The sequence below is a fragment of the Pieris napi genome, chromosome 23 (genome assembly GCF_905475465.1).
Source record: "Pieris napi chromosome 23, ilPieNapi1.2, whole genome shotgun sequence".
NCBI lineage: Eukaryota > Metazoa > Arthropoda > Insecta > Lepidoptera > Pieridae > Pieris > Pieris napi.
This window is the reverse complement of record NC_062256.1, coordinates 4,096,337-4,113,731: the sequence shown is the minus strand read 5'-3', so window position 1 is coordinate 4,113,731 and position 17,395 is coordinate 4,096,337. Positions and strand designations below refer to the sequence as shown.

General features: G+C 33.8%; 2 protein-coding genes across 3 annotated transcripts in view; both read right to left on the bottom strand.

Moving 5' to 3' along the window:
* Positions 1–2,830, bottom strand: part of LOC125061239 (igLON family member 5) — a 126,261-nt gene extending 123,431 nt beyond the window's left edge. Inside the window, exon 1 of the mRNA XM_047666567.1 lies at positions 2,656–2,830. The gene's annotated coding sequence lies outside the window, so the exon portion shown is untranslated. The remainder of the gene's footprint in view (positions 1–2,655) is intronic.
* A 10,732-nt stretch (positions 2,831–13,562) lies between these two features.
* On the bottom strand, positions 13,563–15,027 carry LOC125061391 (ubiquitin-related modifier 1 homolog). Of its 2 annotated transcripts, none has more exons than XM_047666812.1 (3): positions 14,949–15,027; positions 14,438–14,639; positions 13,563–13,718 (listed from the first exon to the last, which is right to left on the bottom strand). In XM_047666812.1, the coding sequence occupies exons 2-3, from the start codon at positions 14,633–14,635 to the stop codon at positions 13,590–13,592; spliced, it is 327 nt and encodes a 108-aa protein (XP_047522768.1). In that variant the 5' UTR covers positions 14,636–14,639; positions 14,949–15,027; the 3' UTR covers positions 13,563–13,589. The 2 variants fall into 2 exon arrangements, with proteins under 2 accessions (XP_047522768.1, XP_047522767.1); XM_047666811.1 differs by lacking the exon at positions 14,949–15,027 and adding an exon at positions 14,857–14,945.
* Positions 15,028–17,395: the final 2,368 nt, after the last annotated feature.

Sequence of the window (17,395 nt, the reverse complement as noted above, 5' to 3'; positions counted from 1 at the left end):
TTAAAAGAGGACGTAGTGATAAGAATACGAAAGTTTTTTATAGTTTAAGAAAATACCTGTGTCAGGGTTCGCAGCTCTTTCATAACAAACTTAATAGTAAATATAATTAAACAAATATATATTATTATTATACATATACATATATACATATTTATCTTTTTAATTACATTTATATTTTTTCCTTTTTTTGCCACGCCTGAGTGCATGAGTGGGTGTGTGGGTGCATGTGAGTGAATGAGTGAGTGTGTGGGTGCATGTGAGTGAATGAGTAGGTGTGAGGGTGTATGGGAGTGAGTGAGTGAATAAAATGTGTATATTAGGTCTCAGGTGCATCTCCAACACTGCGTAAGGTTCATGAATGTGAAGCGGCTCATACGTAGGATATAGCTTATACATCAGAATAACACATAGGCTATACCTAATTTATAAAGATATTGTGTGAATTGTCGAAAATATCAAGTGAGTAAGAAAAAATCTACCATCTGCGAGCTATTCTGGCGTGCCAAAACCGCTAGAGTAACACATATGTAATGTATGATGGAAATGTTTCTCTTAAATGGTCCTACAAAAAAGCCCGCGACAGTATATATCTATATCTTATGTGTAAGCCATTATAGCCAAAATAGTGAACCACGCTACAATAAAAATTTATAATTTACTAGCAGACCGTTGCCAAGCGTTGCTGTGGCTAAGATTTTTGTTATATAACATAGTAGTAATCTATTAGAAACACCAATCAACCATGATTTTTGGTGGTTATGCCATTAAATTGTAGCTTATGTGAAACGTTGGTACTTTCAACACAGCGCCATCTGTTATAATTGTGACTATCAAATAATAAACAAATATTTTGCAATAAAATAATATTGCGGGTATAATTTGAGATGTAAGCTATCCTATCTTTTAAATTGGATCAAACTACACACGGTGTGCAAATTTGATTGATTTCAGTTCGGTAGTTTAGGAGTCCATAGCGGACAAACAACGTGACACGTAATTTATATATATTAAGATTTCAAATGCACATTTGGTAGTATTAAATTGATTCCTTAATGAAAATAGATACTTTTATCCCTTCCGGTATTTAAAGTAAGTATGTCTTGCACGCTACATCATTTGGACAAATATCATTTTAATCCCGACGAAGTCGCGAGCACCAGCTAGTGCTAAATAGTTCAATATTAGAGCGTCACGAAAGTGAAATATCATCTGTTATTTAATTAACCAACTTCAAAAGGGAGTTCACAGTTTGACCTATATAAACGTGATAATATTTGATTATGACTTAGCTACCAAGCACGTGTGCTATCCTAAGTTTACGTATAACTGTCAAATTTCTCGGAAACTAGTCTTCGAAATGATTCTTGGATTCAAGGTTTTTTCCAACTTATGGTGTTTCCTTTCATCCAAGTTTCACTAACGGGTAGTACCATGTATTCTTTATGAATACAAATAGATAGATAGTACCAATGATTTTTAACAAATTATTATCGCATTTATGATTGCATTGATACAAACTTTAGTTTTGGCCTCATTTCTGCCATCTTATTAATCATGTCTAATATGATTTTATTTAAATGATCCTAATCCTTGGGATTGATTTGCTCCACTTCAAGTAATTAAGGATGCTCTGGAAAAACTTGGCGATTAAAAAGAGTGGCGGAGAGTTTAAAGCCAGTTCTTCTTGCCCGCTCTACGCCCTTGATTTGCGAACTGGTAGTAAATGTAAAATTAGAATCATTAATGTAACATCTTTTCTGTTGACGTTCATAAGTGTACTTGGTTACCTATATGAATAAAGTTATTTTGACTTTATAGGCAAGTCAGCCTTCTGTGCCTGATTCCCTTTGACCTTCGGGTCTAAAGGTAAGATTCGGATTCGATATTTAGCGCGAACTACGTCTCCTATATACCTACTCTACCCTTTCAAGTTAAGGCCGATTTACATTATCTTAGTGTTTAGGAGAGTGCTTTAGTACAACTTGAAAGGCAAGTTCTTTAGCGTAGCGTTTACTAAAGCAAGTAGCGTTTACATGTTTCAACTAAAGTACTATCCTAAAGCACTCTCCTAAACACTAAGATAATGTAAATCGGCCTTAATAGAGTGACGAGCGCGTTACTGACACAGTCTGAGTATAAACACGGGACTTCAGTCTCGCATAAAGAAACATTACTTGGTAGTACTATTAATTTAATAATATCATGCAAAATTTGGAGTAGGCTCTTGGAACGGGTTCAAATGCACAGGAGCTAATTTAAGATTTAAGTTGGCGCCTAGTAGATAGTACCGGTGACCCCAGAGCTGGTGCTTTCCTCGCTCAACGAATAAGTATCGCAATACAGTGAGGAAATGGTGCCTCTAAAAAACTTTTCAAATTTACTTTAGTTTTTCTATAATTATTATTATGTAGATTAAGAATATTCTAAATATTTCATCCAAATCACCATATACACTTTGACTCATTGTTTTAATGTCATTTGTCCAGAGAAAGCTTTCGTAGCTTCCGAAACCTACGACGAACGCAAATGGCAATCTCTTCAGAGTCATAAGGCATAATATATTTACACAGAAAAAACAGTGTTATCAATATACATATCATTATAATCCACCCATTTCGTAAGGTTAAAAATAATCGTAATCGTTACATAACTCACCCGTGCTCCGTTACGTTTGCATCCCGACACAGACACAGTGATTGTCACAAAATAACACACAAATCACTTCTGTCTATCAAAATGTTAAGGAAAATTGTATTTTTTATGAGATTTTCCACATTTTCCGGTAAACGTTCACTCGCTACGAAGCGACCCCTAGTACTAAAGATTCCGTGTTTCCCGATAGTGATGCGAAATTGGGGTGAGTTATCGATAGAATTCCAGCTTACTACACAGACAGGCTAGTATAGCAACATTAGAAACCATAGCTACACTCTAAAGCTTTAAAGGCCGGCAACGCACTTAAAATTATACGTATCTCGATATGAACTATATCTATTTTATACTAATATATTGTTAAAGTATCGCATTTATCATTTTATAACGACTTTGTTTGTGAAATATTTCTTTAACAATTAATTTGAATACATAATGGTGTTTCTTTTATCCTAAAACCCTTTGATAAGAACGGATAAATTATTAATTTAAAATTTTATATTTTTCGGTAAGACATATATGAAATGTATTTATTAATTTCGTAAGCATAATAAATTACAATAAATAACTTTAATATATTGAAATCAAATTAATCACGTATATTTTACTATACAATTTGAATATTAAAAATATTAAAGTTCCTGGGTATTATTTTATTCAAAATCATCGATTTAATCTATCGATATCCGAACCTCACTTGAACCCATCCCGGTAGCAACGCACGCTCAATATTCACCCCGGCGAGTGTGCGAACGCGACACAAACACATCGCGCCTATAAAAGAAAGGGACAGATGATCCCTTAAAGCCTTAGCATATAACATGAAAAACGTATTAATAATTGTTTATTTTTACAGACGTTTTAAAATTTACATTCAGGTGTAAGAATGAGACAATGTTTGAGAAAATGTGTGAGACAACCATAGACATAGAAAATTCTCCGTAAATTCTATTCCAATCTTTGTCTACAAATTACGTGATTACACTTGTAGATAACTAATGCTAAATTTATTTAAAAAGAGTTTTTAGTTATATTAAAATAATTAATTTAAATATCAAGTGTGAAAGAACTTAAAAATGAGATCGAAGTTACCAGATTTGATTTTAATACAGGTACTTTTTTTATAAATTGTCTTTGCACAAAAGCCACAATTTAACATAGCGATCTATCATCTAGCGTAACTTAAGACTAATAAGTAATTTAGTAACACTATTAAATATGAGAAAGTTTTCAATAACACTACATACAGCAAGGGCAATACACTCAGCCCTGCGATTCTGTAACTCACTTTTCGAACTCACACAGCGGTTTTCGCATCGGCGGTCGCTCTGAAATCAGTCGTGAAGCAGTCATTTTATGATTTGGCATTCTAATAAACAATACACTACAAGCTCCCATCTTTTCAGAATGCAAAATCATAAAATGACTGCTTCACGACTGATTTCAGAGCGACCGCCGATGCGAAAACCGCTGTGTGAGTTCGAAAAGTGAGTTACAGAATCGCAGGGCTGTTCTTGTGTACTCATTTTGAATTGAATACGGGGTATTGCTAAATATATTTAAGAAAATTAAAATTCACCACCGCGGCTTGGATGCAGGTTTTCGGCAGTTTATTTAAAAAAAAGGTTTGCCAACAGGCATTACTTTAAAATCATATGTCGGCGCCTGTACCGCCGTACGCGCCTATAGCAAACAACACCTGCATCGAGCACGTCACAGCCGGTTCTTCAAGTCTCCCCACTCTCCCCACTACTGAGTCTGTCGTTATAAATGGCGGAGTGGGCCTTACGCAGGCAGTCTCGGCTCTGGCGTGGCTCGGTACACTAGTTGTATCTTGCGAGCTTATCCCTGACTCATATTACTCTAATTACTCTGTGTAAATTAGGAGTGATTAAAATGGAATTATCATTTGAAAATTAAGTGGCATTTAATTTATTAAAATGTCTTACCCATATCCTACATCAGAAGTGGGATATAACCTCACGACCCACATTCAGTGATTGTCGACGTTTAGTGATTGATGATTGGTGTGATTAACATTTCTAATGATTCGTTTTATTTGGTCAGAATGACCGAGTTTGAAAATCAATGACTGAATTAGAAAGGAAAAAGTTCCGTCCTTTTAGAGGCGCTTGTTATGTTTATGGAAAAAAAAAAAAAAGTTACCAGTCCAACATTGTTGAAGGGCTTAGGCCAGTCCAATGATGTTGCAGGGCACATGTTAAAAATAGGTTGCTAGACCAGCATTGTTGAAGGGCTTCTTATTAAGGCCGGTCCAATAATGTTGCAGGGCACAAGTAAAAAAAAAAGAAAAAGAAGAGGTTGCCAGCCCAACATTATTGAAGGGCTTAAGGCCGGTCCAATAGTGTTGCAGGGCACATGATAAAAAAAAGGGGTTGCCAGTCCAATATTATTGAAGGGCTAATGCCGGTCCAATAATGTTGCAGGGCACATGTTAAAAAAAAATACGGATTGTTTTAATTTTGCAGGGCTTTGAGCTAGACCAAAATTATGCAATGGCTATGGCTACAGGGAATGTAAATTCCGGACTAGCAGAAATGACTAATTGTTATGGTTTTGCAGGGCTTTGAGCTAGACCAAAATTATGCAATGGCTATGGCTATAGGGAATGTAAATTCCGGACTAGCAGAAATGACTAATTGTTATGGTTTTGCAGGGCTTTGAACCAGACCAAAATTATGCGCCTTAATTTATGTAACTGATGTAACAGAGATATGGGATGAGGCGCGTGCGAGGACGCACGCATGTCAGTATGGCCGTGTCGGCGCCTGTACCGCCGTACGCGCCTATAGCAAACAACACCTGCATCGAGCACGTCACAGCCGGTTCTTCAAGTCTCCCCACTCTCCCCACTACTGAGTCTGTCGTTATAAATGGCGGAGTGGGCCTTACGCAGGCAGTCTCGGCTCTGGCGTGGCTCGGTACACTAGTTGTATCTTGCGAGCTTATCCCTGACTCATATTACTCTAATTACTCTGTGTAAATTAGGAGTGATTAAAATGGAATTATCATTTGAAAATTAAGTGGCATTTAATTTATTAAAATGTCTTACCCATATCCTACACATACATCTAGAAACAAATAAATACAACAAGAAAAACTAATTTTAACACGCAAATACTTACTTAATAATAATTACTAACAAAATTCTTAGAAGCTATAAACACGTGATTTAAAAAGCATTAAATATAAGTAATTTCTTGCAAAATATTGTAAAAATAGCTCTGGGAAACTGTAAGTAAGAGGAAGGGAAACTTTATTTGCTTACTTACACATTCTAGGAATAACAACGTTAGAACCTAGGATGGTTCTTAGAAAAGGTAGAAGAAAATATGGAAACAGTTTTTTTATTGCTCAATATATTATACTATGTACTAAAAGAACAGAAAACACCATATAATCACTAAGGGGTTTAATCTTGGTGACTGAACATACAGTACATATTAAATTCCGTATAAACTAAAGAGTTAAAAAATACGAGAGTTACTAAACTATGTGTGACTCTCAATATTTGTTTTTTTTTTTACTTTTTTATTACTGTTAATATGTACAAATTAGCGGTGCAAGTTTCGCGTTACAGAATAAAGACATTGGAGCCAGTGGAGTTAAAGCATTACATAAAAAGATGTCATCACAGATTAACTATGTATTATACAATTTCTTGGTATTTTTCCAACATTTTTTAAAACTTTAAGCATCTTTCTTAAAATTTTAGTGGTTTTATACTTATTTTAATATAATGATACTTATAATGTTTTTATCTCCTTTTAAATGATGTGATACCTGCTGAGTTTCATCATGGGACGTCGAGGAAGAATACGAAATTCAGGTGGAATTCTTATCTTCTTCTTCGTATCACCTCGAAGTCCGTCATTTAAGGCAGTTTTTTGCCACGCACCAACACTTGTTTCCACCAGCTTCCCACTGAAGTATTTCCGAACCAATTCGACTTAGAATCCTGCAAGAAAAGAGCGTACCAATACTTAAAACGCCGGCAACTCTCTCGCAGGCCCTTAGGCATCAGATGAGCCTCCTGCCCCTAATCTATATGTATTTTTTAATTTCGCTTTTCAGTGGCATTTGAGCTCGTAAAAACATCACGTTGTGAAGTTTAAATGTCATATCATTTAATTAGTATGTACATTCAGTCAGAAATGTCAGGAATATGATGGGGTTTCGACCCTTCTCACCCTAAGCTGATTTGTACAGTCGCGTGAACAAGTGATACGGTTATTTACTTTGGCAAATAATCTGTTATATGACGCAATTATGCTAACTACAAAAAAAAATTGCAATTGGTTTTTCAACTGTGTATAAATTGAGTTTTGCAATTTCTTGCAATTCCCTTAAACAAAGAGTTTATATCCTTTAAAATTAAACCCATTATTGTAATTAGAAAACATATTAATTGATTTATTTATAAATAATCTTACAGATACATCTATCCATATTATAAAAGAAAGCATACAATATACAAAATCCAAACAGTCAATAACAATAAACAAAATATACGAAACAGAAAACATAAGTCAATTAAGTACAATATAGATAAAAAATACTAAAATTGAATAATGAGTCACGTTAGTAATGTTTAAAGAAAGTAACACTAATATAAAACACATGAAAAGTTTATACAATTCATGTGGATCGTCCTTTTCATGAATTCTTCAAGAATTTAAAATATAAGGTCAACAACAATGGGGAACGGTGACTGGTTTGCTGACTGCTCACCTACTCGGAACATCCAGAATACACTTTCCAAATTCATTGTGAAGCAAATAGTATTTTCATATGAAACGATATTATTTGAAGGAGCACAGTTGTTCAACAATTTACCAGAGAAATTAAAACAGTGCGATAATTCATAATATGAATGTCTTCAAAAGAAATCTAAAAGATTATTTGTAACCAGTGTAATGTTTCCAACGCTCTAGAGGCTACTAATATTATATAATTTAGAATTAAGTACTATATCTCATTGTAAGCGAACTAGTATTAAGTTCTTATGAGAAATAAAAGTTCTTTAAACCTAAAGTATATACTTCAAGGGTCGTCCGTTAGCTTCGTATGTTCCTTTAGTATATTTAGTATTATAAACATGTCGAAAATACGTTTCTTTGATATATGAGTTTCACTATAATATAATATCACAGGCGAGTTGGTTTAAACTCTTTTTTTTAGTAGAAATACTTACATTTATTGCTCGTTCAGACACGGCGGGAACGGCGCGATTTCAGAATCGCATGGAAATCGCGCGGGTCTTATTTGTATGAGTTATTAAGTAATCGTTCAGACATACCCGCGCGGTTAATCAAACCGCGCGGTTTCCGCAACCCAACCGCCAGAAAATAGAATCGCGATACTCCCGCGCGGTTCTATTACTATGAAGATCTTACTCAGCGTTCATTAGCATTGCGGGCACCGCGCGATTAACACGTCATAATAAGAGCACCGTGAGTTATTTATTGATGAAGTGGAGAGTTTTTCTTCTGGTAACACGCTTGCCCTCATATGTGTTTCAGAGCTTGAAATATCTTACCTGATTTGTTCAATGAGTTCATCAAAAGATTTTATTGACATTCTCAAATAGTCAAAAAATTTTCGCTCAAGCATTCTTAAATTGGGATATAGTGTTACTATCCTCTTAAGATCCTCTCTGAATCTGCGTTTTCTTTATTTTCTGTATCAACCACTGACACGTTAGTTACTCTTCGACTTCCATCTTGAAACTGATCGCTAACTAACCGCCACTGTCTGAACAGTCGCCATTTTTGCGGTTCAAACCGCACGATCTGACAATCGCGCGGTTCCCGCTGTGTCTGAACGAGCACTTAGTGACAAAGTTACAAAATTTATCTATTTTATAATTTTTATCTAGCAATGGAGGTTTTAAAATCTAAAACACGATTTAAACTATTGCATTATATCGTCGCCTGTACCCCACAGGATTGAATCTTAATACCAGTAATATCATTACAAGTACGTTTAGGGCGTGGTGTTTGAATAAAAAAACATAGCACCCGCTGCGCATAACATAATGCCATTGTTTTAAAAACCATTTACTGCGGTGAGAAAAATCTAGAATAATTATAATAAAAGCCTAATAAATGTAATAATGGGCCCAATAATAACCAGTAGCGTCAACCTAAACAACGAAATATGTAAAGCGTAAAGCTTAAAAAAAGGCTTTGTGTAAGAAGATGGTCAAGCGCGTCTACCGACCGAATGGATCTTCGTCCAGACTGTCCAGGATGTCGCATTCTTATCGCCCTCTCTACGCCAATGAAAGGTGGTATTAAATGTAAATTTAGACTTCTAGTTACTAATATCATTAAATAAATTTTGATTTAATTGAAGAGCAGTGTTGGCCTAGTGGCTTCAGCGTGCGAATCATACCTGAGGTCGTAGGTTCGATCCCCGTCTGTGCACTAATGGACTTTCTTGATGTGCGCATTTAACATTTGCTCGAACGGTGAAGGAATACATCGTGACGAAACCGATATGTCTTAGACCCAAAAAGTCGACGGCGTGTGTCAGGCACTGGAGGCTGATCACCTACTTGCCTGTTAGATTTAAAAATGATCACGAAACAGATTCAGACATCTGAGGCCAAGACCTAAAGGATCCTTGACCAGTCGAACTGACTGACCCCAGTATGCTGATATCGAGAGGATGCACATATATCTACTCAGCGGTCGTATTTACTTTGTTACCCTAGTATGAAGTACTCGTAAGTGCCGCAACAACTAAGAGGAAAGATCAGAGCAGAGTAGTGTGAGAATATCAACTTTGTTACCGTGATTTTTTGAACGGCAGATCCAAGAACGAATTGCTGCTTTGCAACTCTTTAAATATTTGTAATAATTAATCTATAATATATTATATTATTTGAGAAAAACTATTGATATTTGGCCATAATTCTTTAGATTTGACTTTTTGCCCATACTTATATGCAATCAACTGCGCCCCATAATACATATAAAAAACCAGCTACCATCCCTGTTCTTGGTTTCAGATTTCTGTATCTTATTCGAGACCATTTGTCTATTTTTTAATAGGCTGATAGCCTTTGTGTCTTAGACATGCCATCGACTGTTAGGTTTGAGATATGCCGGTTTCCTCACGTTTGCTTGCACCTCTAATTTCACGCATAAAAAGAAAATTCCGTGCAGACGCGATAAGAATGCACGACCTTAGAAATGAGGTTTGCACACTCAAGCCACTATGCTAACACCGCCATAATAGCTTATTTAATTTAAGGTTTATTTAGGCACCCTTTTCCTTACTTGAGTTAAGTGCCTGTCACCTGTGTGGCTGATGGCATCTGTAATACAACAGCCTTGTCCGTCTTGCGCAGCTAAATTTTGCTGTGGGCAAAGGGTATTTTTCGAATAATATAAGTCAAAGATAGAGCAATATCAAATAGTTTTCGAAATTTAAAGTCGTGACAGAAAAATTGTCGCCAAAGGTCAGCCTTGCGATTCTGTAACTCACTTTTCGAACAATAAACTACAAGCTCCCTCCTTATCAGAATGCCAAATCGTAAAATGACTGCTTCACGACTGATTTGAGCGCGTCCGCCGCTATGAAAACCGCTGTGTGAGTTCGAAAAGTGAGTTACAGAATCGCAAGGCAGGTTTGTACCGCACCAGTCGTAAACACTACGTTTCGTCTAGAGCACCCTTGAAGAATTCGCGTCAGGTGCGGAGGGGTCATTAAGCAAATTTCGGCCGTTATATGAATGAGTCCGTTTACTAGTTTTGGTATTAGTAAAAGGACCGGTTTGGGTTACTTTTATAAGGAATCTGTAAATATGGTTTCAACAGATTTATCATACAGTGAAACCCTATCCAGGTCAAAGGGATCCATGATGGGGGTACCTGCTGGATACGTCCATGGGATTCGTTGTGTTTTAAAAGAGCAGCGGTAAAAGTCAAGTTATAAAAATAAATAATAGTTAAAATAAACTAAAAAACACGCTTTTAAAGCACAACAAACTAAAAAGTGAAAAATAATTAATGTGCCATATTTTTCGTCTATAGAGCAACCCACGCTTTTTTCACAATAATACCAGTATTTTTTGTTCATTACCATTTTCAGCCTAAATTAGGAATTATTATTTTTCACTTTTTAGTTTGATGTGCTTTAAAAGCGTGTTTTTTTTCGTTTTTTTAAACTATTATTTATTTTTTAGTTAAGTTTTTTTAATATTTTTTCGGATTATTGCATTGTCATCGATCTTTGACAGGTGCGCAAAATTTGAATAAAATCTGTCCGTTTAAAGTGGGTCAAAATCGAGTCCGAAGGAGTCGGTTACATACATACATACATACAGGTGAAGCTAATATAAAGCGTGTAAAAAAATGTTAAATTTCAGTTTTCTTTATATAGTTTTGTCTATTAATGTACTTTTACATTTGTTTTCTGTTTCGTATATATTGTTTATCCATGTAATCTGTTTTCGCTTTCTGTATTGTGTTAGTGTTTTGTTTTATAATATGTATGTTATCTGTAAGATTACTTATAATTAAATAAATAAAAATAAAATGTAAATACCTACTTCTTTCTGAACTCAGCATGAAGCAAGAAAAAAAATGCATTAAAAGATTTAAAAGCAAAACCAATTTGTCGTAATTGGTTTAAATATTTGAGAGGTTCGACCCCACCATTCACGTTCACCCCAATATTATAAGATTCGATTATTACAAGGGTGATGTATGATCTAATATTGAAATTTGTATGGGCTTTAAAACATCAAAGATGGAATTTATAAGCCTTTAACCTCTGACGCAAAAGAGGACTGCAAAGAGTGCTTTTATTGCAAAATTTTACATTTCAAATATCATTTTTAGCTACAGTTCAAACAGTCTGTAAATCTTTCAATTGAGTTATTTTTTTTATATCAATATGCGTCGAAAAAATTAATCAGAAAAGTCAGCAAAAATTTTGCCAGAACGCATTATCACAAATCGGCATATTTTATACTAGCGGCACGTCCCGGCTTCGCACGGGTGGACATTTAATTTTAATAAATGTATTTCTTAAACATTTTTGTAGATAATAATATGTTCTTTAATATTGTAGAACATTTTTTGTTCTCAATAGTTTTCGCAGCGGATGCCATGAAATATATAGGCATTTTTTTACACCTTGCGTAGCATTATTGTAGTTTTAGTAGGAAACCTTATTGATTCTTGCAATTAAATAGCCTATATTAATCAGTGATAATGTAGCATTCAAATGGTGAAAGAATTGAAAATAGGTCCATTACCTACTTTTTGAGCCAATTCGTTACAAACATACTTACATACAAATCTTTCCTCTTTATAATATTAGTAAAGATATAGTAAACATTATGCGTCGAAATAAAATCAATCAGAAAAAGTCAGCAAAATTTTTTCAGAACGAATGATCATCAAGCGGTATATTTTATATATACACGATATGAATAGTTTACGTTCGGGCTACTATAAATATCTACATTAACAGTTAATAGCAAAGACAATTAAAGTAAATTATTTAAATTTTAATTGGTATTGGTATAGGTCGGTTATCGAAAGCTGGCGGGTTCACAGTACTCACACTAATGCAATTTCACATACAGTATGTTTCAAAATATGATTTTTTTGCCATGCTATACATTTAGTTCACTCTGGTTTTAGTAAGGTTGGGTGGGTAGTAAATAAATAAAAATGTGTCAAATACATATAAATATTATGTGCATACGAGGGTAGATCCAAAAGTTCTAAGCCCGACCAAGAACGTAAAAGAGTAGTTTGTGTACTTAAATAATTTTTCATTTTTCGTCATAAGCTCCATCTAGCTCAACATACTTCACTAACTATTCTTTCAATACTTTAGAAACCCCAGTCGCATCTGATGTCAAATTAAATATAACATTTTTTCATTAAACTGTTTCTATTAAGATGCTTAAAATAATTAAAAACATTGTGCACCATAACATACCTATAGGATGAAATGAGTAGGAACGACGATGAGAGAAATGTGGAACAATTTGGAGGTCGTGTATTTAATATGATAATTTAACACATTATATTGCAGTATTTGAATAAAGGTATTTTTTATGGAGCGCTCTTTTCCAACAATTAGACCAACTTGTAAGTACCAGAGAGAGGGGGGGAGAGGGTTTTCGGCAGTAAAATTTGCAGGTTGTATGTCCGGGAGAAATTAAAATTTCTGAAAATACCTTTCATACATTTTCTACTAGTACAAGCCCGCCAACACGCCGGCGTATTTCGACATAAAGATTAAGCCAAAAACGAAGACTAATTAGGAATTTGAAAACAATTTAACCATTCACCGTATTGCAGTTATGGAATTTAGTCTTTCGTAGGGAATATAGTTTACTTTCTGTATTTTTGGGAAATGTTCCTGCAATACCTACTGTACCAAATACCGCAAAAATCGAGGGGCAGCTTGCAGCCCAACGCACCTTTACCCTCGGCGTAAGAAATTTTCCGAGTAATCGAATACAGGCTATTTTTATTTATATCTATCCTTCGAAGGGATTAAGATATTTTTCCTAATTCTTAAATATATATCCAAATCCTTCAACCAGCCCCACAACTCGTGGCCTAGCGCACCGCGCTACACAAAGTTATGCTGGGAGTAGAAAACGTTTAAGTGTCTGAAAGCATTTCAACATCTCACAAATATTTGTGCGAAAATCTCTTGTTCTTACAGGGGATGTGACCCCTGTCCCCTTAATCATAGGTAATGTGACTTAACTCCCTATATCGCTATCTCGCATAGGGACCGTCTGCTGACCAGCACACCCCTATTTTATTATTTACAAATGAAATATTTAAGCATTCTTAAAACTAAAACCTAAAGGGGTATCTTATAGTAGGGTAAAAATAAAAAAGAAATAATTAAAAAACATTTATTAAATAAATCTATCCACCATGTAATGTTGATATAAACATAATAACATCATTTTCTTGAACTTCATAACCTAATTCTCCATATAGCTCCCAATCCGCATCATTTATTAATACTAAGATACCTGGTCGCACTGAATCGCCCTAAAACATTTTTTTTAAATAAGATTTTACAAAAGAACAACACACATTTATTACAATTTTAAATTTTGAATCTCTCCATGTGTTGTTTTCTTAACAATAACAAATTAAATCCAGAAAAAGTGTATGATATAAGTTGTAAAAAATTAATCACAATATTTGATAACACCAAATAACATAGTTATGTCTGTTTCATTATCAATAACAAATATATGTAAAAAAATGTCAATGATTATTTCTTAAGTACACGTCACTGTCAAGGACTTTTTTAATGTTTAGTTTCCATGATATCTTTTAACATTACAGTTGATGTATAGCAGGGTTCAGAGTTAAGACTTAAGATTAAATGCTATGTATCTACTCTGCATCTTACTCTCAGAGCTATATAGGCTGGATTAACTATCTACTACAAGCAACATGCTTCCAAGTGGAAGCTGAGTCATGGTGGTCATTTAATCTTCTTATATATTTCTTTCTTCTTCACCTATTGGTGAAGTATAAAATTTTCTACCCTAAGTCTGCACCAATGAAGTTTTAATTCAATGTGCTGAACAAGTTACAGAAGCTTGATCACTCCTATAAAGAAAAATTATCAGTAAAGATAAGAAGAACATGATCAGTTGTTGTTATGAGTTGAATTTTGGGTTACCTTTGTAGAATTTTGATAGTTTTACTAATTAAGATATAGGCGATAATTAGCTTGAGCAAATTGATTAAGTTACCTGTACAAATAATTCTGGCCTTTCTTTTAATAAATTATCTTTCATCCATACTAATAATTCTTTTATTGTCCATTTCTCGTTCTCACTTTCTGGGAAATACTTTTTCAATGATGGCAATTCTACTTCTCTCTTCTTTATTTTGTCAAATAATAACTCTGCTCCACCACCAAACTGAAGTTGAATTTTTAATGTGGTCATCGTACTAAAACAAATGCAAAGCCATTTAGCTCTCAAACTGTGTATTTTAATTAAGAAAACATTATTAGAATTTAATATGTTTAGAGACAATGATGATTATAATTTTGAAGAGCATAATTCATGAAAGATTTATCGTATAGTTAATGCTAGGAAATTGTTATTAATTGGAATACTAATGTGTATTAATTTTACATTTAAAATAACTATGATGTGGTACATACGTATTTTATTAATGAAGCGTTAAAGTGTGATAATTATTTAAATTTACATTTAACAAAAATTAACATTCCACTTTTTAATGACCATAACTTACCTGTTTAAACTAAAAACTATGACTACAAAAGTATCGTTGTTAATTGAAGCAAAAGTTAGGTTATTGATTATTCTATTTATTATTGTTATGTTAAATGTTGTCTGTTGATATTGTTTTTTTTTTTTTTTTTGAGTTTATGGCCTGGTATCTAGACCTTTAGGCCATGATATTGTGCGTTTTCCAATTACAGCACTAGAGCGCATTATGCGGCATAATGCTCAACGTTGAATGTTCCAACTACAGCAACGCTTCGCACAATTGCGCACTCTCAAAACTTATGCTCTCGCGTGCTTCTCGCAATCAATACCAACACAGTGACAGAAAATTTACCAGTGTTTTTCTTTAAGTTTATCGAAATTTTCGTTAGTAAATATTATTTATTGTTGAAAAATTTGTAAGGCTTTCGTTTCCTCGTAGATTTTGAAAATAATTAAAGTTATTTCAAACTGCTAAAAAAAAAAATATAAGTATGGATGAAGGTATATAAATAGTTACGTTTTTATATTCCACATTTAAAATATGAATACAATTTTATTTTAAAATTCGGATCTGTAAACAAATTTAATTTACAGGATAATACTTTTGTAAACATTGCAATGGTTTTGAAAAAGTATATAATTTTTTTAGAAATCATTTCAAATAAAAAAATTCTCAAAACGTAAATGATGTAAACTTCTTACATGAAACTAAATATTTTACTGTTAATTTAGCTTGTTTAAACCTTATATTCTTTAAAGGTTTTCTCTTATTTCAGTAAAAAAATGTTAATGAAATAATTTGATTATTAAAATAAGCGTAAAAAGTTTTCAACCAATTATTAATATAATTTTTTTTCAACACTGACTTAGCGCACTCTGCTGATGCATTTGAAAACTAATTCACGTTCCAATTAAGCTTCAGCATTATGCGGCATTGTGCGGCACTGAGTCGCATTATGCTCTGTAATTGGAAAACGCACATTATGTGCGTTTTCCAATTACAGCACTGGAGCGCATTATGCGGCATAATGCTCAACGTTGAATGTTCCAACTACAGCAACGCTTCGCACAATTGAGCACTCTCAAAACTTATGCTCTCGCGTGCTTCTCGCAATCAATACCAACACAGTGACAGAAAATTTACCAGTGTTTTTCTTTAAGTTGGCATTTATTGAAATTTTCGTAAGTAAATATTATTTATTTGTAAACTAAAACTAATTAAATTTGTAAGGCTTTCGTTTCCTCGTACATTTGAAAATAATTAAAGTTATTTCAAACTGCTAAAAAAATAAATATAGAAATATAAAATAAATAGTTACTTTTTTTATATTCCACATTTAAAATATGAATACAATTTTATTTTAAAATTCGGATCTGTAAACAAATTTATTTTACAGGATTACTTATACTTTTGTAAACATTGCAATAGTTTTGAAAAAGTATATAATTTTTTTAGAAATCATTTAAAAATATTACTTAAAACGTAAATGATGTAAACTTCTTACATGAAACTATATATTTTACTGTAAATTTAGCTTGTTAAAACCTTATATTCTTTAAAGGTTTTCTCTTATTTCAGTAAAAAAATGTTAATGTAATAATTTGATTATTAAAATAAGCGTAAAAAGTTTTCAACCAATTATTATTGTTACCTACATATTATGAGGTTGCTAACTCTATTCAGAACATTTTTTTTTCAACACTGACTTAGCGCACTCTGCTGATGCATTTGAAAACTAATTCACGTTTCAATTAAGCTTCAGCATTATGCGGCATTGTGCGGCACTGAGTCGCATTATGCTCTGTAATTGGAAAACGCACAGTGAGTGACTAGAAATGACGTTTATTGAAACGTCAAACTTAAATGGGATAATATTATATTTAAGCCAATTAAAAACTGGAAGAAACGGTTTTAGCAGTATGATTGCCCATTTACTTCCTTTGTTTTCTTATTTTCTCCCGTTTAAATTGTGCCCTCGCCTGATACAAGTCTTCACTACAGCACGGGAGCATGTATAGAATCCCTTCCTCCCCCACTTGTCTATGTTCAAGACTGGTGTTGGGAAAATTTGTGTAAAAAGGACAATAGGTACTTGGATTGCATGGACAATTATGTTAGTGTAGATAACATTTATTAAGAACTACCTTTGAAAAAGTCCACACCTACAAAGGGTAAAAGCCTTTCTGCACAAGAAAGCGTGTTTTACACGCGTATACACTCGCGCCTTCTCGAAATATTGTGCATACACCGCGTCCAGATGCTCTCGCGCGTTTCCACACTCGCGCGTAAAACCTTTGCAATGCCTCTCGCATGCTGGAAGGGAGGAGGGGATTGGATATGGTTCATGAAATTATTCCAATAGAATCATAAAACGTTATTAATATACTATGCGTCATTCTGTCACGTAGTATGGGATGTACGTTAAATCGTCGACATTCTCTTCTTTTACGATGTTTCCATTGATGGTA

Excerpts from the sequence above, each read along its gene's own strand:
- LOC125061391 (XM_047666812.1), bottom strand. The coding sequence starts at position 14,635 with ATGACCACATTAAAAATTCAACTTCAGTTTGGTGGTGGAGCAGAGTTA. Across the intron at positions 13,719-14,437 it reads GGCCAGAATTATTTGTACAG|GGCGATTCAGTGCGACCAGG; the intron begins GTAACTTAATCA and ends AAAATGTTTTAG.